Genomic DNA, 22846 nt, shown 5'->3' with positions numbered 1-22846 from the left:
TTCGACAGGATTTTACTCCTTGTAATATCCCTCCAGCGCCTCCTTTTTTTCATACATATGCTGATAGCCTTGAGAGGCTATATCAGCTTCGCCCTAACGTGTAGGTGAGTTCACGGGGCTCAAACCGGAGTGTTGCTAACACTGGCCCTAGCAAGAGCACTGTTTCGCAGAATCTACCACCAGATCAGAAACGCGACCCACTGAGAAGATCCGGTGAGAAACTCAGTGGGCTGTGTCTGTGAGTTGCCAGCGCCTACGATCATTGACTGCAAGAAGGAAGGGCTTCGTGGAAAAGAATCTCTAGTGTGGTGCGGATTTGGTCGATCCCCCATATTACACCTAAAGATACAAAACCCAAAGAGGGGATCAAAAATCTCCTCAGAATCCCATTTGAAAGGCCATATTACGAATATATACCTATGTTTTCTCAATTCGATAACGAACCAAACAACAATAATAATTAGTTTAATACGATTTATATTCCCGGCTCGCAAAGTTACTGCTTCAAAGACTTCATAGTTGAAAGTCCTTGACTGTGTTAACTAGTTAAGGGGGTGCGAACTAGTTTTAGCCGGTTTAAACATATTATGTGGCTTTGTATCGCGGGCCCAGTGTGCGGCTCGAAGTTTGAGTTTACATATAAATTTATGTTTTGAAAATATTTCGTAGCCGGATTAATGGGAAAGGTATGGAAAATAGACGAAATATAATTTTCTTAGAAACTCTATTACTCTTAATTACTAACTCACCTAGATACATAAGGTATATTGTAATATACATCTGTTTGTTGGCAGCTCTTGTTCACGATTGACTTCCACGGTGAAGGAATAACATCGTGTAATAAACATCAAACCCGCTAAATTATAATTTGCGTAATCACTGGTGGTGGGACCTCTGGTGAGTCCGCACGGGTAGGTACCACCATCCCGTGTATTTCTGCCGTGAAGCAGTAATGCGTTTCGGTTTGAAGGGTGGGGTAGCCGTTGTAACTACACTGAAACCTTAGAATTTATTTTGAGAGATTTATTTTAAGAGAATAGTATTTTTATTTTATTTATTGATTTCATTAACTTCATATTTTACATCCATATTACATTCATTAACAATAAAATTCCATATAGAATATCAAAATTAAATAAAAACCATAAAACCAATATCGGAAAAAAATAAAAAAATAAAAATTTAAAAATACGGTTTTTTTATGATTGAAGGATTACCGGTGGCCCAAAGGCCTTTCCAGTTTCATTAGGACAGGTGGGCGAGCAAATACTCAGCCAGAAGGGGTGGGATTTGCTAACAGCTGCCCGAGCGCCTCCGAAGGTGACCTAACAGCTCAAGAGCAGCTGCTTCGCGAATTAATCTACTACCGGATCGGAATCGCGACCCGCTGGGAAGATCCGGCGAGAAACTCAGAGAGCTGATTCATGGATTAGCCAATTGCCTTAGGCCCGTGGTTTTCAGTATTTACCGAAATTCATAAAAAGTTGAGATAAAAAACTTTGTACATAATAAATAATAATAATAATAAAACAAAAAATAAAAATGAAAGTCAAAAAAACTACCTTAACCTAAAGCCTTGTTTGGATCCAGAGTGCTCAACATGCACAGGTATTATTTGTATATCTCTTTAACATTATTCTCTAATTCGTTTTATTTCATTCATTTCAACTTTAACGTTTCACATCTCCCAGAAGTTCCAAAAACTACTTATTTTTTTATCTCCGGGTATATTTTAAACCGGATATTATCAATCGGTTAGATATTGTAAACCGGATTATAGGCGGATACCAGTAACCTGCCTACTTCTACCGCAAAACCGTCATTAATTTCGATTTGACGAGAGTGACTGCCATTATAGAATACAATAGACTCCGCCCTCCGTATCTCAAAGAAGGGGGCGCATTCACACAAGTTCATGGACCTTGACAATCATGGCTTCATAAAAGTACACCGGGCATTAGAGTTTGGGCAACAACGACTCAATACCAAAATCATCCTGTCTCGAGAAATTCTGTAATTCTTGTCCTTGAAACTCATTGTCCATCATCAAAATCTCCAACAAGTTATATCAAAGCCATTCCATATTAACCATCATGAAACGGCCACAAACTTGTAATGGCCGGCTATTCGGAATTTGCCGGCGAAATCCGGTTTGCGGACCACCGGGACTACGACACAATAAGCTCCACTGGACCCGGTCCAATAACTATTCATTAGTTGTACTCACTCTAAAGTTTAGGATGAATCGCTAAAGTACGGACACAAGGCCGGACGTTTGATTTTGATATTCATATTGTTCGTACTAATAATAATAAAATTTGACAAAAAAGAAGACTGACTTCGATAATATCAAATGCGAATATCGTCAATGTTGTCGAAGTCAATTAAGCGGGAAAGTGGGACCGTATCAGGAGCACCAGTTTAAAAGCACCAATTAAAAAAAAAATATTTTTGCGCCGGTAAGAGTAACGCCATCTGTCATTAACTAGCAGAAACAAATGTCAAAAGAACTAGTAAAATCGAGAGCGCTAAAAGCGTATTATCAACTAGCGGAAACACATATCTAACGACTAGTACTACCGGGAATGTTCTCGATCTCAATTGTAGAGTTGTCGTGTCGACTATAAAAGCATTGCAGAGATCGGCGAGTTTTATTCATCCCGAACCCCGAGTGCGTAACAACATTATCAAAATGGGTTCAACTAGAAAAATATTCAGAGTCAACTGACATAAAAAAAACATTCGAAATAATAACTTCCTCCTTTTTTTAAGGTGGGCTAAAGCTAATGTTGTGCTCACGAGATAAAACGTCCAAACGTTCTTCGTCTGTCCCAATGTTAAAGGTTAAGCAGTATTTATTCATAGCGTTATTTGACAAACGAGCTCACGAATGCTCACAGTAAAGCGGATACCTGTATCCATAAATCATTCTCCTTCCCGCGTCGCTTTCCTCGTCATTGGGGTAGCCGTTGTAACTATACTGAGACGTAAAGATATTATTAAGATTACTTTTAGAGTTGAATTTCTCGTATATTATTTATCATTATATTATTTCCAATGCTTCGAATTCTTTACAATTTCTATAGTCACTGACGACAGACTGACATCAACCGTAACTGATGACACTGAGCTATTTTAATTTATTAATGACTAAGTTATTTTGACGATTTTTTACTGGTGGTAGGACCTCTTGAGAGTCCGCGCGGGTAGGTACCACCGCCCTGCCTATTTCTGCCGTGAAGCAGTAATACGTTTCGGTTTGAAGGGTGAGGCAGCCGTTGTAACTATACTTGAGACCTTAGAACTTATATCTCAAGGAGGGTGGCGCATTTACGTTGTAGATGTCTATGGGCTCCAGTAACCAGGTCTGCTGTGAGCTCGTTCACCCATCTAAGCAATAAAAAATACAAAATATTTAAGGCAAATTCCTTCGTTGTGAAATACAAAATTAAGATACAGAAGTAAGTCGAAAAGTGTTTCGTTTCGCGAAATCGAATTTCAGAGAAATAACGGAATGAATGCTTTTGATTTATTAATGAATTCGTATCGAGTTCGGTGGGAAGTTAAGAGCTTTTCGTTGTACCTATTTAGCAGATCAAATTATTAGGGGAAAGCTGATACGTTTATTCTTTTAAGCTCAATTTTTGGGAACACATCATCCACGTAGACAGCAGACGCAACAGCTTTAATAACAGAAAACTCCTACGGTAATATGTCATTCGACTCCCGATAATATGAGGTAGAAGATAATAAGTAGGTTATATAGTAATTACACAGAAATACATTGGTACCCATTCGAGTGAGATTACAATTCCATCTATTAACACTAACTAAGAACACAGTTTGAATGACAGTAACTAGGAAAAGAAACTGTAATTAGGAGCAGGATCCTGCTACTACGGAAGAGCTAAACGAATGTATTCGTGGCCTAAAGGATAAAACGTCCTGTACTGAGAGATGCGAGGTGGCGGTGTTCGAATCCCGCAGGCAGGTACATATCGACGCTTGAAAGGCAAACGTGACTAAGCGACAATAACTGCTTTATACATAAATGAAAGGCAATAACCGTATTCGATGCGCAAAAAGAATATATTTCTAAGTCTATTAAAATCATTTCAATCCTACAGCTTCTTCTCCATCGCTCCCTCATTGCTGAGGATCATGACTCCGTTTTAGCTTGTCGACTGTCAGCCTCCATCGGTTCCGGTCAGTTGCCTGGTGTAGTGCAGCGCTAAGTGGTCCGCTGGTTTGCTCGGAGATCTGGTCGGACCAACGTTTGGGGCTCCGGCCTCTAGGACGTTTTCCTTCTACTTTCCCAGTGACCATCAGACGTTCCAAGTTGTCAACACCTCTGCGGGCAACGTGGCCAAAGTAGCGCATTATGCGTTGCAGACAGGTGGCATACAGGCGTCCTACAGCTAGATTCGATAAAATAGATTGTTTTTCAGGTATTTCAACTTTAAATTAGTTTAATGTAAAGTTCACGCATTGTCGCTTAGTCACGTTTGCCTTTCAAACGTCGATATACTCCCAAGGAAATACATAATAGACACGTTCCAAGCGACTTCTACGGCGAAACGCACAAACAACTGCATTGAAGTTCTGTAATGTATTACGATCTAAAATGGACGGTCTATTGACAAAGGGAGATGAGAATCCGTTTTTTACGAAGTTCTTCTTGTAATAGATTATTAATTGAATAAGTCAGTGTGAACTGCTCAAGGTGTGCTTATAAAGTTTTTGGAATGAATTAAAGACCTTCAATTCAATTCAATTTATCGCATGGCGACTTCTACGACGAAATGAACAAAGAACTGTGTTCGAATCCCACAGGTAGGTACAAATATGTATTTCTTAGGTAATATATATTTCTAAGGAAATACATAGTAAATACGTTCCTAGCGACTTCTACGGCGAAATACACAAACAACTGCGTTGAAGTTTTGCAATGTATTACGGTCTAAAATGGACGGTCCATTGACAGAGGGAGATAAGAATCCGTTTTTTACGAAATTCTTCTTCTTGTAATAAGTTATTAACTCAATAATTCAATGTGGAGTGTCCAAAGTGTGCTTACAAAGTAATATGAAACTACGTTTTTTTAAATAAATTAAAGACCTTCACTTCGATTAAATTTATGACATTTACTAAGAAAACAAACTTAAAATTACAAAGTGCGTAAATAGAGTATGTAGCGCGTGGATTTAATTATTACTGAACACAAATTATTCCCCTGGCCATGTTCGAATTTTTTATACAGTCTGTAACACTTTAGACATTCATTAGTAGCTGCAGGTAGTAAATTTAGTAATATTGTCATTACCATAACATTTTTAGTATACTCCAATAGAAGACTTACGATTTTTGTTAAATTTGCGTAGCCACTAGTAGTAATATTGTTGCTCGTATTGCTTAGCCGAATTGGTTCGCACATCCTGGGTAGAGCCGTTGATACAATCTAATTAATGTAGTAGATTTTTTTATGATTGAGTCCAAACCATGTGGTGGTTACTGCGTGATCGTAACCGGGTAAATCAGACCCACTTAAAGAACTCGAATCGCGCTAGTGATAGTTTCAACAAAACATCCATACTAACATCTTGAATACGAATGTGAATTTGTTTGTTTGAAATGCTTTTCCGTTTTTACTATTCAATCGATCATCATGAACACTTTCAAACGTTGTTAGAGGAACAAGGAAATAAGAGTACATATTATACAGAAAAAGAGGCTATTAATTTGTGAATAAAGACCTCATTAACTTAGTTTCTAACTCGAAGAAGCACATGGTTCGAAAGACCCACCGCTGACTATCTTTTTGTAATCTACCCCAATAAATTATTATTCTAGTCAGCATTCTCGAACATTACTTCAACGTGATCTCTTTGCATTTTATTTGAAATAAAACTGAACACTTTTTGAAACACTTTTTTCCTCCATATGCGTTTTTGGTTTGAGTATGTTTAAGCAATTGGCATCAATTGACTTCATTATGGCAATATAATAAATTACACGGCCTTATTAAAGAATAAGTTTTATCAATGCTTAATGGGCTGTCTTGAGTGATATATTATCGATTTCACGGTTTCATTGTTTCATTGACCAGAACATACTGAACAATTGTATTTTGGTCGACTTGTCGTATACTTCAGTTATCGATGTCCCGAATTAATTATAACATGACTATAGTACACGTCAATGAGGGTCTTTTGGAAGGCGAAAAAGAGGAGAACGAATATGGAGGAACATTTTACAGCTTCAAGGGCATACCGTATGCAACACCGCCCGTCGGAGATCTCAGATTTAAGGTAATGCGTCGTATACTCTCGCAACACACTTCACACTAATTAAAAAATAAAAAATAAAAACAAATATCTGGACCTCTCAGAACTTATTAGCAGATTTGAACAAACACAAATCGGTTGCAGATAATTATAAAGTTATGAGGCCATATTTCCGGAAGAGTTTATTTAATTACCAATTTGTACAGAAATCACACTCTGGTACCAAAATTGGTATATAATAGATTTGATTCGTTAGTTGAATGGTTGGTGAATTTGGTAATGGTAGAATAGTGTTTTTTTATTGCTTTTGTAGGCAGACGAGCATGCGGCTCACCTGATGGTAAGTGGTTACCGTCGTTCATGAGCGTCAGCAATGCCAGGGGCAGAGCCAACCCGCTGCCTACCTTTTAATACTCTCCGCAAGCCTCGTTTGAAGAAGGACATCTCGTTTGAAGGCTACTATACTATCAAGTATAAAATTATATTGGTATTCAAGTCGGGGTTTGACTTGCTCTTTCGCCTCCGTGCGTCGTATTCCTCAGTGCTGAGGGTCGTGACCTTTACGGAACACTTTTGTTAGGACTATGGTCTATGTTAGGACTTCCTGTCTTCCGCTTGACTTGCTCTTATCTTATATCTATTTCCAGCACTCATAGCACAAGAAATAATAAAATCCTTGCTTGGAAACCTTGAAGATGAGCGTTTATTTATTTATATTATGCCAGTATTTCCAATTATAGGCATCAAAACCTCCAAAACGTTGGAACGGATTACGTAGTGCAAAGAAATTTGGTCCTATGTGTTACCAAATGAATTCGATATTGAATCGATCCGGTCAAGGTAGCGAAGATTGCCTGTATCTCAATGTTTACACCCCAGACGTCAATCCGGTAAAATCATGGCCAGTAATGTTCTGGATCCATGGAGGATATTTCAAGACTGGAAGCGGCAACGATGATATTTATGGCCCTAAGTTCTTGCTAAGACATAACGTCATACTTGTCACTATCAACTATCGGCTTGAAATACTTGGTTTTTTATGTACACACACCAAAGATATTCCTGGTAACGCCGGCATGAAAGACCAGGTGGCAGCCTTAAAGTGGGTTAATAAGAACATCAGCAACTTCGGCGGCGATACTAATAACATAACTTTATTTGGTGAAAGCGCCGGCGCAGTAAGCATTTGTTACCACTTAGTCTCACCAATGACTAAGGGACTCTTTAGAAGGGTAATAGCTCAAAGCGGCGTATCTAACATGTGGTGGGGGCAAAATACCGAACCCAGAGAAAGAGCATTGGCACTAGCAAGACAGTTAGGGTTCTATTCTGAAGAAGATGAAAATTAACTGAATTTTTTTAATCATTACCCATTGAAGCTCTTGTAAATATAAATGTAAATATAACTTTAGCTGATGTTTTAAAACCATATGGAGGTCCGATCTACTCTATAGTAAACGAAAAACAGTTTAATGATGAAGAAATATTTTTCCATGGTGATATTCACGATATACTAGCCAATAAAATTCATGCAGATATAGAAATATTAACAGGATATAATTGCGATGAAGGTATAATATTATTACCAAAACCCAAAAATTTCGATACATATTTGGTCGACGCGAACAATTTCCACGAATACTTTGTACCGAATTCATTGAGTGGAATCTGTACCATTAGCAAACAATTGGATATTGGACGAAAAATTAGGTCATTCTATTTCGAAAGCGGCATTGTCAAGAAGCAAGATTGGAAACAACTAAGTAGATATATAAGTATGGAATCGTTTATATTCGATACGATACAGTTTGCTAAAGCTTACGCTCAGAACAAAAATCTTCTTTATTTATACAAATTTTCATGTAAATCAGAGAGGAATTTGATAGGAGGTTGGTATGGACTGGATGTAACGACTAAAGGCCAACAAGCTGTGGGACACGGTGACGAATTGACTTACATATTTGATTCTAAACTCTTTAAGGAGAACGTCGATATGAATTCAGACACTTTTCGAATGATAGAGAACATTACAACTTTGTGGACTAATTTCGCAAAGTATGGGTAAGTGAAAATTATACTACACATGTACATTCATGATGGATACTCCAGTTTTCTCAGTTTCTCTTTTAAAAAAGTGCTTAAGCAATTTAATTACTGATTTGTACTACAAACACAAGTTGTGGTACGGCCAAAAAACCGGGACTTAAGAGTTCCCAGAATACTCTTCTGTTGCGTTGCTTTGTTAACACGAAAAGTTTGTTTTTAGGAATCCTACTCCAGACAACAATTTAGGCGTTACATGGACTCCATATACTCTGGAAACACAAGATTATCTTAAAATTGACAATGAACTTGCCATGTCCAAGAAACCCGAAGAGGATCAAATAGATTTCTGGGAAAGTATATTTGAAGAGCACGCACCGAAATTTATATTTCAGAAGAAAATTTGAACTCGTTTGATTCTCGACGCAAATTTTGCGACGCAATAAACGGTATTAGACTGAATGCGTTTAATTAGTAATGTAAAGTAAAGGAATTCAATGTTTGCGCAAACTGTTTTTGTTTAATCAGATCGTGGTTAATTACATAAGTGAAGATTTTCATGACGATTAAACGCAAAATACTTACTTATTTATATAGTAGTATTTCCCAAATGCTATGATATGTCCTTCTTCCACCACCCTGGCTATTTCTGCCGTGAAGCAGTAATGCGTTTAGGTTTGAAGGGTGGGGCAGCCGTTGTACTGTAAAAACTGAGACCTTACAACTCATGTCTCGAGGTGGGTGGCAGTATTTACGTTGTGGATGTCTATGGGCTCCGTTTACCACTTAACGTCAGGTGAGCCGTTAGCTCGTCCATCCATCTATGCTAAAAAAAATTAAAAAAAGATTGTTGCAAACGTCAGTAGTCTACATGCATATGTTTATATAACCATGCCAAGTTTCCGTCTTTTTTTTTTTTTTTTTTTTTCCACAGGAGAAAATCGCCGGATCCCCACCCGCGCGGCAGGTGGGGTATGTGGGAGTTGAACCTCACTAAAAACTCCTGCCGCTCACAACCGGCGCCCTACCTCGGACCGGGCCGGAGCCCAGTCGGGGCTATTGAAACGGCGGGACAGGGTTGACGCAGAGCACATTACATCCATCCCACCGTCCCACGGACGCCGGACCGGTGGCCGCCAGCGAAACGACCACCGGTTCCCTCGTTCAGCGGGCCGAGAGCCCGCTTTGATGGCGCCGCGTTACACCTTCCCCCAGAGCGGTCGGGGGAACGCGGTCTACCATCACCCGAAGTTTCCGTCTTAGTCTATGTCTAATCGACGTTGTTCCTATGTCCTGTCAAAGAGGCTGCACGCCACACTTTTGAAGCCGGCGTCATGATTTCCTCAATTGGCTCCGGCTAATAGACGGAGAAACGACTGCAACTAGTTACAAGCAACACTTTAAACAGACACCCGACCGTACGATTAGTCATAGCGTTCAGGAAACCGATAACGCAGAAGTTTGCCCAGTCTTGATCCTTTAACAAAAATGCACAGTAAGGCGTTACAGATGCTTTTACATGTGCTTATTATAAACTATATAGATGAAAATTTTTAAAATTAAAAATGAAATCGGATTGAAAAACGGCGCGCGTGCAACTTGGTCCGCGTGCAGCTTACCAGGGAATACTGTGTATAAGATAAACGACCTAGCTCGCTTTGTCCTTTCCCTTTCTCCACGGTCGAGTGATTTGCGAGACGCTCTGTCTATTTTCTCACTCTCGCTCTTCCAAAACTGTATCTTTTCTCTCTAGCCGTAACGAATTTGTCACGAGTTAACTGTCACTCTCAACGAGCCTATACAGTTTAACTTTTATAATAATACGTTAGAATATTACAAGAGACCACTGTACCGTGACCCCAAATTTAAAATAACAGGTAACATCCCAAAATAGGTTATAGTATACAGGCTTTAACGGTGTATCATGAATATTCAGCAAAGCTTTCGCCGTTGTGCCAATGTTTGTACGTATAACATTTACATTTCACACTTATCGGGCTACTGTTTTTTTCTGTAGAAGCTTTGTGACCCGACAATCTGGGTATACAGAGAGAAATCGATTCTCGGGACTCGAATCGAATTCGGACAAACTTAATTTCGCTCATGGACGCCGGCAATGCCAGGGATACAGCAAAGCCGCTGCCTACCGCTAAGTAGTCAACGCGGACCTCATTGAAGAAAAACACGTCATAATCAAGTTCATTCCAAAATCGGACGGTACATACGGTACATACGGTGATAGAAAAGATCCCTGAAATCGCACTGTTGGTGAACGCAGTGGCTTAAGTTAGTAATGGAGAACTCTTCTCCAGCGTCAGCCGGTGTTATGGTAAAAACGAGATGATGAGATCCTGTCAGGGCACTCCCCTGCGAGTATTTATTTAAATTAAACGTAGCTGTGCATTATTGCCAGAAATAATGTTCCTTGCACATATCGCTGAGGAAGCTGTCTCTTCGGCCAATCAAAATACCATTAACAATACTTTTTCAAACAGTTCCAAATACCAACAATCGTATTGAAAGCGTGGGCTCTAATTTCAAGATTAGTACATTAGTATAATCTGGAGATATGATAAATACATACAGTTTCTAACTTATACCTCAGGGTTGACGACGCGACGGCTGTGAGTTGATCTCGCTATCTCGAGCGATAACGTCTACAGTCTAACAAAAACAAGAAGAAAATTTTAATCACCTAAACACAGTTCGAGAATTCGATATAATTTCGAGTAAATTCAAATCGCAGTGTCAGATTATAACGAACGCCTCCTAGGATACATCAACTGACATCGAAAAATGAATTTTAATTGAAAATTTAACGATACCCCATCAAAAGTTAAAGCGTATATTGGAAATGTGTGTTGACGCAGTAAATACTCCGTGGGGAATGACCGCAGTACTGATCGATTCAAAGTGAAGTCTGTTCATGTGTGTATACAATTGAACCACCCGCCGTATTAACATATGTGACGGTAAAACCAGTGCACATCTTACAACTGTCATCATCATCATCATCATCATCATTCATTCTCCTGCTCTTCTCCCAGTCACCTAGGATCGGCGAAACATGTTTTTTCCTTTCACACTCCTCTATCATATACCATTTCTTCGATCACTCCTAACTCTTACACATATCGTCTTTAACGAAATCCATCAATTTTTTCTTAAGTCTACCTCTTCGACTAAAGCCTTCCACATTCATAGTTAAAACTCTCTTTGCGTGTAGTGGGCGCCTAAGAATATTCCCAACCCAAACTTAGCTCATGGGTGTCGTAGAAGGCGACTAAGAGCCACATCCTGACCAAAACCAATACAACCTAGGCCCAAGGTTAACAAAATCATCCCCAAGCAGGGATGACGATAGGCAAGCGGCTGGTCATAAAAATTTTGACAAAACTTAGAGCAACATGCAATTCTTACAACTACATTATTCTATATTCAAACAAGTAAACCTGTAAACGTTCCTTGAAAATAAAAATCTGGTTTGAAATAACGAAAATCTGTTTACGGTGATACCGGATATACTGTTAAGGCTGCCAACGATGCAATATCCGGAGCAGGTGGCGACGCTCAAGACCCTAAGTGGATTGCTGTCTCGAGCAAGGATTCACGAAAAAAATAAGCTAAAATGTTATTAGATTATAAAATTCACTGACATTTTTTCCTGTATTCTGGTTTAGTCCAATGCTTACGAAATTTTACGCTTGGGAAGCTGAAAGATTGCTACCATCAACCGGTTACAATAAATCGTATATATGTTTCTTCTCCTATAGAAAATACTAAATGAACGACGGAATTCACGAAAATATGTAGCTTCAATTTAATTTTCTTAATGGCAACAAAAAAGGCTCATTCCGAAACCTTATTATCTTTTTTAATATCAAAAACCCGAAAAGTAATGAAAGAGCCGCCGCAGACGACCGGATGAAAATTAAAAGCACCCGCCAGTGCTACCAACACTACAGTACAAAATGTTTCTAAAACGTACTCGGATATTAAAAATGGCGCCTTAATTAACTTAATCAGGCTAGAATTAATTAAAAAGGTAGATTCGGTTACGTTAAGAACAACACAATCGAGTTTTTGATTCCAAAGATAATTAATTGCGTCCTAGCGGAAGTGAAGTGGAGAAGTTAATGGAGTGTTTCAAGTTCGAATTTTAATATAAGAAACGAATTATCAATTTGTTTTTCTTTTTTATTCTAACTTTTCTCTAAAGTTATACGGGAAAATTTTAATATCTGTTTTATAAAATTGCTGTGCAGTGCGGTGTCGTCCTAAAATAGCGTTATCTCCTCCCGTACGTGTCGTAAAAGTAATGGAGAATGGCCAATGCCGATTTCCATCTATTTTACTGGAATACTGTGCTGCGCCAATCAGCATTTATTTGTAGTAGCCGTGGTGACGAAATTCATCATCCAAAAAAAGACAGCGTCATAAGCCCATTCTAATTTTACCATCGTCCAGTCCTGGTAAAAGAATATTTAGTTCCTGTTTGAAGGATGGTACAGTTGCTATGCTACTTTGAAATATTACATGTCTTGGGATAGGTGATAGCAACCATGAGTCATCCAAAGACTTCATTAACCAGATAGGCCAAGTGAGCCTAACATAGTTCTCATAACTCACTTAAACTCACCTTGAAATATGAGTTCGAAGTTCTAAGTGAATCGTGCAACGACTGAACACACTCAGCTTCCTTATAACCAGAAAGTCATTCGTGAACATAACAAAAACATTTTTGAGTTACAGCCAGGTAAACTGTCGAGAAATACTGTATAATGTTGCTATATTTATTATCGCACATTACATACGTACGACCATAGTACGTAAATATTTGTTTGGGCAAGATTTAACTAGGTTGTGAAATTGAACGAAAGCCTGCTTCGCGAAAGAGAACGGAAAGTCAAATTTTCGTATGAATACATCTGATTATGTAGAGTTTCGCTTTGAATATACATTTTGTCCTAAATTCTTCTAGTCTTTTTGTACTCTACCATAGCTCATATAAATTTGAATAGGCGTGGAATTTAACTGGCTGTTGGCAATACAGTACAAAAGATCTGCCTTGTTTGGCGAAGGAATCATTCGCCACCACTATATTAGTTAATCATGACCTCATTTTACATGGGGTTTGTTTGTGTGAAAGTATCCGAAAACTGGGCTCAATGGCGCTAATCCATAAAAGATAAATGTAGGCTGCTAGTTTGTTACAGTACTTCACCAAGTGCTGTAACTAACAAATTGCCCACTGGCAATGATGTCCCATGTCTATCTTTTCATCGTGGAGGACGGGCAGACTTGTGCTGTTGAGAAAGGAGGGGCGCCCGGCGGATACTGCCGCCGGGTACCGTCCCATCGTGTTGTTGGATGAGGTGGGCAAACTGCTGGAACGCATTCTGGCAGCCCGCATCATCCAGCATCTGATCGGGGTGGGACCCGATCTGTCGGCGGAGCAGTATGGCTTCCGAGAGGGCCGCTCAACGGTGGACGCGATCCTTCGCGTGCGGGCCCTCTCGGAGGAGGCCGTCTGTGGGGGTGGGGTGGCCTTGGCGGTGTCGCTTGACATCGCCAATGCGTTTAACACCCTGCCCTGGTCCGTGATAGGGGGGGCGCTGGAAAGACACGGAGTGCCCCTCTACCTTCGCCGGCTGGTCGGCTCCTACTTGGAGAACAGATCGGTCACGTGTACCGGACACGATGGGATCGTACATCGGTTCCCGGTCGTGCGCGGTGTTCCACAGGGGTCGGTACTCGGCCCTCTTTTGTGGAATATCGGGTATGACTGGGTGCTGAGGGGTGCCCTCCTCCCGGGCCTAAGCGTAATATGTTACGCAGACGACACGCTGGTCGTGGCCCGGGGAGGGAGCTTTGCTGAGTCTGCTCGTCTTGCCACCGCTGGGGTAGCGCATGTCGTCGGCAAAATCAGGAGATTGGGCCTCGACGTGGCGCTCAGTAAATCCGAGGCCATGTGGTTCCACAGGCCCCGGAGAGTGCCACCTGTCGATGCCCATATCGTGGTTGGAGGCGTCCGGATCGGGGTCGGGGTGCAGTTAAAGTACCTCGGCCTCATTCTGGACAGTCGTTGGACCTTCCGTGCTCACTTTCAGCACCTGGTCCCTCGTTTGTTGGGGGTGGCCGGCGCGTTAAGCCGGCTTCTGCCCAACGTCGGGGGGCCTGACCAGGTGACGCGCCGTCTCTATACGGGGGTGGTGCGATCAATGGCCCTATACGGGGCACCCGTGTGGGGCCAGTCCCTGGCCGTGGGGGTAGCGAAGTTGCTGCAACGGCCGCAACGCACCATCGCGGTCAGGGTCATCCGTGGTTATCGCACCATCTCTTTTGAGGCGGCGTGTGTACTGGCTGGGACGCCGCCTTGGGTCCTGGAGGCGGAGGCGCTCGCCGCTGACTATCAGTGGCGAGCTAACCTTCGTGCCCGGGGCGTGGCGCGTCCCAGCCCCAGTGTGGTCAGAGCGCGGAGGGCCCAATCTCGGCGGTCCGTGCTGGAGGCATGGTCCAGGCGGCTGGCCGATCCTTCGGCTGGTCGTAGGACCGTCGAGGCGATTCGCCCGATTCTTGTGGATTGGGTGAATCGTGACAGAGGACGCCTCACTTTCCGGCTCACGCAGGTGCTCACTGGGCATGGTTGCTTCGGTGAGTTCCTGCACCGGATCGGAGCCGAGCCGACGGCAGAGTGCTACCATTGTGGTTGCGACTTGGACACGGCGGAGCATACGCTCGTTGCCTGCCCCGCATGGGAGGGGTGGCGCCGTGTCCTCGTCGCAAAAATAGGAAACGACTTGTCGTTGCCGAGTGTTGTGGCATCGATGCTCGGCAGCGACGAGTCGTGGAAGGCGATGCTCGACTTCTGCGAGTGCACCATCTCGCAGAAGGAGGCGGCGGGGCGCGTGAGAGACGCACAAGCCCGCCGCCGTCGAGCGGGGGCCAGGGAGGCGGATCTCGCCCTAGCCCTGGCCCTCTAATGTTTCGGGTCCCCCTCGTATGTCGGTCTGGGGCCCGGCGAAGGGGGCCTAAGAAGACGACGTGCAAGCTGCTCTGCACGCGTTTTACGCAAGAGCATCCGGGTGATGGAAGGCCGGCTATCCTCGACCCACGCTGGTTCTGACCCAGCGGGGTATTTCGTAGGATAACCAATTCAAACCGGCGCCATCTAGGCGGGCTTCGGACAGCCTGCCGACCGAGAGGGCTGGTGGTCGTGGCGCCGACGATCGCTGGCCCGGCGTCCCGAGGGGGAGGGTGATGGGAGAGATGTGCTCCGCACTAAACGCTTCACTCTCCTCCCCTTGCCTTTTCATGAGTTCTGTCTCATGCGAGGGTTGGACGTTGGTTGTTGAGCGACAGGAGGTTTTAGTCGGTTCGACTCCGACATGCCCCACCCTCCATCCCCAGTGGAGGGTGGGAGTCCGGCGATTTCCTCCTGACAAAAAAAAAAAAAAAAAAAAAAAAAAAAAAAAAAAAAAAAAAAAAAAAAAAAAAAAAAAAAAAAAAAAAAAAAAAAAAAATTCTATTTTTATCAATATTTCAAGCAAGTCATGTTACTTCAATTGCGTAGGAATAGATTACCCAACCTTTCTGTGGGATGCAGAAGTACGCTGAGAAGAGAAAAACATACTTACCTAAATAAAGGTATAAATTGTCCTTAAACAATTCAGGATTAAGGCTCAAATCGACCGTTGATTAGTCAATTAAAATACCACACAAAATAACGTTACATACAGCCTCAAAATTTCACGGAGCAAAAGACAAACAAGAACCACGATTCCCCAAGGCGTTGCTCATTCGCCGTTCAAATTTAGGCAGATTTATTGATTGAACCCACAACATGACCCTTCGGAAGTTAAACAAGGAAAACAATTGGCAAAAATACGTATTGACCTCTTTACTTTATGCCATGGAAGTTACGTTGAGATCGTAAAATACCGTAGGTGATTTCATTGTTACTGCCTCGTAAGGGGGATGCTTGTCCGAAAATATAACGCCTCAGATGCGTAAAGTCGTATATACGAATAGCAGTAGTGGTAAAATCTTCTTTATGCTATGAGGAGAGGATATAATCCTATTCAATATGTCTGTATGAGATGAGTGGATACAAGTTATTTTTTTAAATGCACTATTAATGCGCTGACAAGCTTGAGTAAGTTCGTCGAGGAATATCTATCAAAAGTTTAAGACAATTAGCAGATTTTGAGCGTAATCATGAAATTTCCCATGAAATTTTCAAATAAACATAACATCAAAATGTTTTCCGAGAGCGTCTTTCAACCGAGCACATGACAATGGAAATTTGATCGTTTTAGTTAAAAGATAAATTAAAACACATTATTCAGAAATAAAAAACGGTCTCGTGTCATATTTCTCAGTGTACGCTTTATACGATCGTTCCACAAAAACTGAGGGCGGTCTAAAGTGCGTGGGAGCTATCGTACGTTCATCCCGATTTTTAATTAAATCTTCAATGGGAGCTGATATCAAAGGGGCTTTTGTGTTTCACTCGAGATGACCGTAGATAGCGACAGCTCTTCGTAGTACACTTATATTAATTATATTTTAAGTTTATCGGATTATGAAGGGCATTGACCCTAACGCCCTATTTCAAAGGCCGTTAGTTCATCAAGATCGGCCCACAGACGTTCACTGCTAGACATAGGACTCCGCCAAGCTTCACTACAGTGACTACTCTGCGTAGCCCACATCCAGCGGATTCCCGCGATCTTCAGCAGGTCGTCGAAGCAGCATGTGGGTGGCCTATCGACGCTGCGTTTTCCGATGCGCGGTCGTCACTCAAAAGCTTTTGGCTTGGCTTTGGCTTGGCTTTGCTTTTGTTTGGCTTTGGCGGTCAGAATTAAAAAGAAATTTGCATTTTTCTTTTCTATCTACAAATATTTTACCCTATTATTAGAAGTTATACTTGAAATATATGACAAACCAAACCAAAATGTTTCCTGTTAATTACAAAAAAAGCAAACAACGTCGACAGTACGTTATTTAAAAGGAAATTTAATCAATCGACAACCTGTACTTCAACATGGAGTTTTCGCGTACCTACGCAATTATTAGCGTGAAGATACGACACTAGAGAACTGTCAGCACGAGTCCGTAATTGGATTGCAGGTCGCATCGGATTGCGTTGGGCTCACATTGCATACAATCTTCTACTTTGTATTCCTAGAAATTGATTGAACTGCCGCATGGAATCGGGCAATCAGGATATCTATGACTGTGGCAACCGATCCTGTTGAGTAATTGCTTTAAGTTATAATCACTACCTAGTATAAAACAAAGTCGCTTTCTCTGTCCCAACCCCATACATCTTTGTACTGTTTGTTACAAAAGTTAACGCTCCTGGAGCGCGTGCCTTATATGACGTCGTAATACAGTTTAATTTTATTTCTATTTGAGGGGTAATTTATATTTCTTACTATTGTTTAAACTTCAACCAACAAAGTTTATCTTTTATACCGTAACCAATCATTACCATATCGATTTGTCTGAAGATTTCAAATCACTACATAGTATAAAACAAAGTCGCTTTCTCTGTCCCTATATCCCTATGTATGCTTAAATCTTTAAAACTACGCAACGGATTTTGATGCGGTTTTTTTAATAAACAGAGTGATTGAAGAGGACGGTTTATATGTATAATAACATCCATTAAATAGTGGAGAAATCAATAATGAATTACAGTTTCCGAAGCGAAACGAGATCGGGTCGCTAGTAAAGAATAAAAGGAAATAGACTATCTTTCTCCAAATCGATTACAAAATTCCGCCCGAAAAGACATCGCTCAAAGCGTGCTACTAATGACTTGTTCTGGTAAGTTCTTCGCTCCACATGTTCTTGCACTGTCATTCGCTTCTGTGTTGACTAAAATTTTTAAAGTCTTCAACTAATTAGAAAGTTAGTTTATTAAATGATTATCTTAAAGAGATTTCAAGCAGACCTATTGCACCTCATATATTACACAAATTTATTTAACTTTGCAGCGTTTGTTTTCACTCGATCAAATTGATTTTAAAGCGAAAATCATTCGTGCACACGTGTTGTGTACATAGGTCCTTAGAAATATTGATGCCTTTTTTTTTTTAACGCTGGGGAATCCATATACGGATACCCGGTCGAGGGGGGTAACGGACCGAGTTATGTCGGACTCCGGCCCCTCCTGAGAGGAAGAAGGGGAGAAGAGAAGGGCCGAGGTCCTTCACCTCCCCTAATTTCTCACAGGAGACTACGCCTTGAAAAAGGCGCGCGAGGTACTTGCCCCGCAGAACGACTACCGACTAAACCCCATCGAGCTCCACCACACCGACTACACGAAACTTACGGTACCGCGATGCGCGCCGAAAGTCTCGCCTTAGGCGGTACCCGTACTAATGTTAAGACGGGATTTCATCCCCGGGGAAATATTGATGCCTGCGAGATCTGAGCAGTTGAACGGTCGCATCAATTGACAAGGGTCATACGGGGTAATATTCTTGCAGCATGCACGGAAATGATAGCAAAATTCAGTGTGCTTAGCGCGAGTTTTTTAACGTTCTTGACAGCGTAAGAATTAACTCAAATTTGTATGGAGCTGGAACAGCGCCCCTAGCGGCAAACGTAGGCAAACGTTCCAACTCCATACAAATTTGAGTTAATTCTTACGCTGTCGAGAACGTTAAAAAACTCGCACTAAGCACACGGAGCGAAACGTGACTGCGTTTTGCCGGTGGACTAATAAAAACGTGTTTTGTTAACGTGACCTAAGTACAATAATTGCAGTCTCGGCTGAAAACCTAGTATAGTTACAACAAGGCACTAATACATTTGCTGCGCTAATGGCTTGAGCAAAAGCCATTAAAATCAGGTATGTCGCGCGCAACGTACATACATTAATAATAAACTTTGTATAACGTAAATTATACGAGGTAGCTTACAGTTCGTAGGGCGTCTTGTGAGTCCGCTCGGGTAGGTACCACCATCCTGCCTATTTCTACCGAAAAACAGCGAATCGGTTTGAAGGGTAGGTCAGCAGTTGTACTAGAACTCATGTCTCGAAGGGTATATAACCGATTTACACCAGGTGGGTCGTAAGCACAAAATCTTAGGTTTTTTTACTGCCATAAACTACGAGCCCTTCTCACAGTCTGATTACAAACAAGCCTGCAGTTTGTCTCTCGATCATTTCAGTTAGCTAGGTCAATGAAAAAAAACGACTTTATGAGAATTTAATTAGCGGCTTGGCTCTACCCCTGGCATTGCTGACGTCCATGAGCGACGGTAACCACTCACCAACAGGTGGGCCGTATGCTCGTCTGCCTATACGGCAATAAAAAATAAAAAAAACATTTACGATTTTGTTGTCATTACATTATTTCCAATGTCTCGGATTACATTTTACAGTTTAGGCAGTCACGGGTGACGGATAAAAACGCGAGAATAAACCGTTATTATACTTAGTCTTGCCATAAATACTGTTACAATTAAAAATAAACAAAATATTACATTTGAATTAGGAATCTGTCATTTTTATATGATTGCTCATTGAGTTTTCTCATTTTGGCGCCAATACATTGTACAATATTTTGCAATATTTAAATGGAGTGGGATGATAAAGAGAACCGAATCGCTGTGATTGCATTACACAAAGTAGGTATGGAGCCAAATGCAATTTTTAAAACTCTCCATACGCTTGGTATTAGTAAAATGTTTGTGTACCGGGCTATTATTAGGTGCAATGAGACCTCCTCTGCTTGTGACAGAAAAAGATCTGGCCGTCCACGTAGTATTCGTACGAAAAAGGTGGTCAAAGCAGTAAGGGAAAGAATTCGAAGAAATCCTGTCCGAAAGCAAAAGATTTTATCTCGGGAGATGAAGATAGCACCTAGAACCATGTCGCGTATTTTAAAAGATAACTTAGGACTTGCAGCCTATAAGAGACGTACTGGTCATTTCTTAACTGATAATTTAAAAGAGAATAGGGTGGTAAAATCGAAATAACTACTGAAGCGGTACGCAAAGAGAGGTCATAGAAAAAGTTTGTTTACGGATGAGAATTTTTTTACAATTGAGCAACATGTTAACAAAAAAAATGGCCGTATTTATGCTCAAAGCTCTAAGGAAGCTTCCCAATTAGTCGACAGAGTGCAACATGGGCACTATCCGACTTCAGTGATGGTTTGGTGGGGTATTAGCTATGAAGGGGTGACTGGGCCACACTTTTGTAAAAAAGGTATCAAAACATCGGCACAAGTGTATCAAGATACCATTCTTGAGAAGGTAGTGAAGCCCCTTAACAACACCATGTTCAATAATCAAGAATGGTTCTTCCAGCAAGACTCGGCGCCAGGTCATAAAGCTCGGTCTACGCAGTCTTGGTTGGAAACGAACATTTCGGACTTCATCAGAGCTGAAGACTGGCCGTCGTCTAGTCCCGATCTTAATCCGCTGGATTATGATTTATGGTCAGTTTTAGAGAGTACGGCTTGCTCTAAACGCCATGATAACTTGGAGTCCCTAAAACAATCCGTACTATTGGCAGTGAAAAAATTTCCCATGGAAAGAGTGCGTGCTTCTATTGATAACTGGCCTCAACGTTAAAAAGACTGTATTGCAGCCAATGGAGACCACTTCGAATAAGCTTTTTATACTTTAAATTGTTTTATATTTATATATTAACTAACACACTGTAAAAGTAATAAATGTTATTTGCCATAGAATTTTTTTTGTTTTCCTTTGTAACAGTATTTATGGCCAGACTAAGTATATACCAATATATTGTTTTAATTATATTATTATAAAGCCTATAAACAAACTTAATCTTTTTCATTTATTCTAGTCATCGTGGCCTAAAGGATAAGACGTCCAGTGCATTCGTGTGTAGCGATGCACCGGTGTTCGAATCCCGCAGGCGGGTGGGTACCAATTTTTCTAATGAAATACGTACTCAACAAATGTTCACGATTGACTTCCACGGTGAAGGAATAACATCGTGTAATAAAAATCAAACCCGCAAAATTATAATTTGCGTAATCACTGGTGGTAGGACCTCTTGGGAGTCCGCACGGGTAGGTACCACCACCCCGCCTATTTCCGCCGTGAAGCAGTAATGCGTTTCGGTTCGAAGGGTGGGGTAGCCGTTGTAACTATACTGAGACCTTAGAAACTTATATCTCGAGGTGGGTGGCGCATTTACCTTGGAGATGTCTATGGGCTCCAGTAACCACTTAACACCAGGTGGGCTGTGAGCTCGTCCACCCATCGAAGCAATAAAAATAAAAAAAATAAAAACTTTACTACTAGATTTTTCATTTTTAGTAACTTCTGATGATGAAGGCATTTTTTAATTCGCTTGGACGGCTTTGTTAAGCAAAATGCTTCTTCAAAATTATATATTGATCAATCTTAAGATCATTATAGTGTAATTTAAAACAATATTATTAATTTAAAATAAAAAAGACTGTTTCATTGTCTGCATTTTTAATTGAGTTAATAGTAAAAAGTCCTGTTAGTTCGTAGCCATAGTTACGACGATGGGCTACGCGGGAGCTACGATGAAGCTACGCCATTTCGTAGTAAACACATTACATTTTAAAGAAATCTATCAGGTACATACAGTCTTCTAGTAAATATAAAATAATATCTGACTTTATTTGTTCGTTATTATTTTATACTTTCTGTCGTCGCTGATCTGATTGAGTTAAAACTTTGCTCAAAGTTAGTTCCTCGAGGAAGATTTCAGCAAAACCGCTTTTACTATGAATAGGACGTAATGGCAATACGAGTATATATCACGCATATATATATTGCTTAGATGGGTGGACGAGCTCACAGCCCACCTGGTGTGAAGTGGTTACTGGAGCCCATAGACATCTACGACGTAAATGCGGTACCCAACTTGAGATATCCACCTTGAGAGATATATTGGTGGAAGTCAATCGTGAACATTTGTCGAGTACGTATTTCATTAGAAAAATTGGTAGCTAAACGTGCCTAGATTATACTTATATAAATACTCCCAACCCGCCTTCGCTTCGGGGACTAAAATTTATTATTGATTTTATTGAATTTTCTTTTATACAAATCTGATATTTGCAGCACGCATTCTGTCAACGTTATGTCAAACGCCATAAGGTTACATTAGAAAATTTAATATGGTGGATAAGTTTTCTTAAATGTTCTAATTTTCCGCACAATTTCCTTGATACTTTTTTTTCTTAAGAACCTTCTCCTGCCAATAATAAACACAACAAAAAATTAATTATACAATTTGTTGACGACGTCATGAGGTTATGCGCATAAGTACATTACGTAGATTCATTTTTATATATAAGCTTGTCGATAACAACGCTTTCTAATATGAACATAATATTTAAAATCAATTCTATCTATAAATAGGTGACCTATAATATGCGTGCAGGTAAACTAACTGGGGCGCTTAAGTGTGTCGGTTACGTCACCGGCAAAGTTTAGTGCGCCTGAACGATGCGGTGAACGAAAAGCGCAATGAATTATAAATTACC

General features: G+C 40.9%; 2 protein-coding genes across 2 annotated transcripts in view; one reads left to right on the top strand and one right to left on the bottom strand.

Annotated features, from left to right (window-relative positions):
* Positions 1–22846, bottom strand: part of LOC101745328 (muscarinic acetylcholine receptor DM1) — a 72080-nt gene that overhangs the window by 28467 nt on the left and 20767 nt on the right. The gene's annotated exons all lie outside the window — the stretch shown is intronic.
* On the top strand, positions 6083–8734 carry LOC101745182 (juvenile hormone esterase). Its single transcript, XM_021347542.3, is given in 4 exon segments — positions 6083–6308; positions 7025–7622; positions 7625–8345; positions 8551–8734. Coding segments are annotated over 4 exon segments (1653 nt in total). The 5' UTR covers positions 6083–6158.

Source organism: Bombyx mori, chromosome 23, assembly GCF_030269925.1.
Source record: "Bombyx mori chromosome 23, ASM3026992v2".
In the NCBI taxonomy this organism is placed as follows: domain Eukaryota; kingdom Metazoa; phylum Arthropoda; class Insecta; order Lepidoptera; family Bombycidae; genus Bombyx; species Bombyx mori.
Note: the sequence above shows the minus strand (reverse complement) of the source record. Positions and strands in the feature narration are given on the sequence as shown.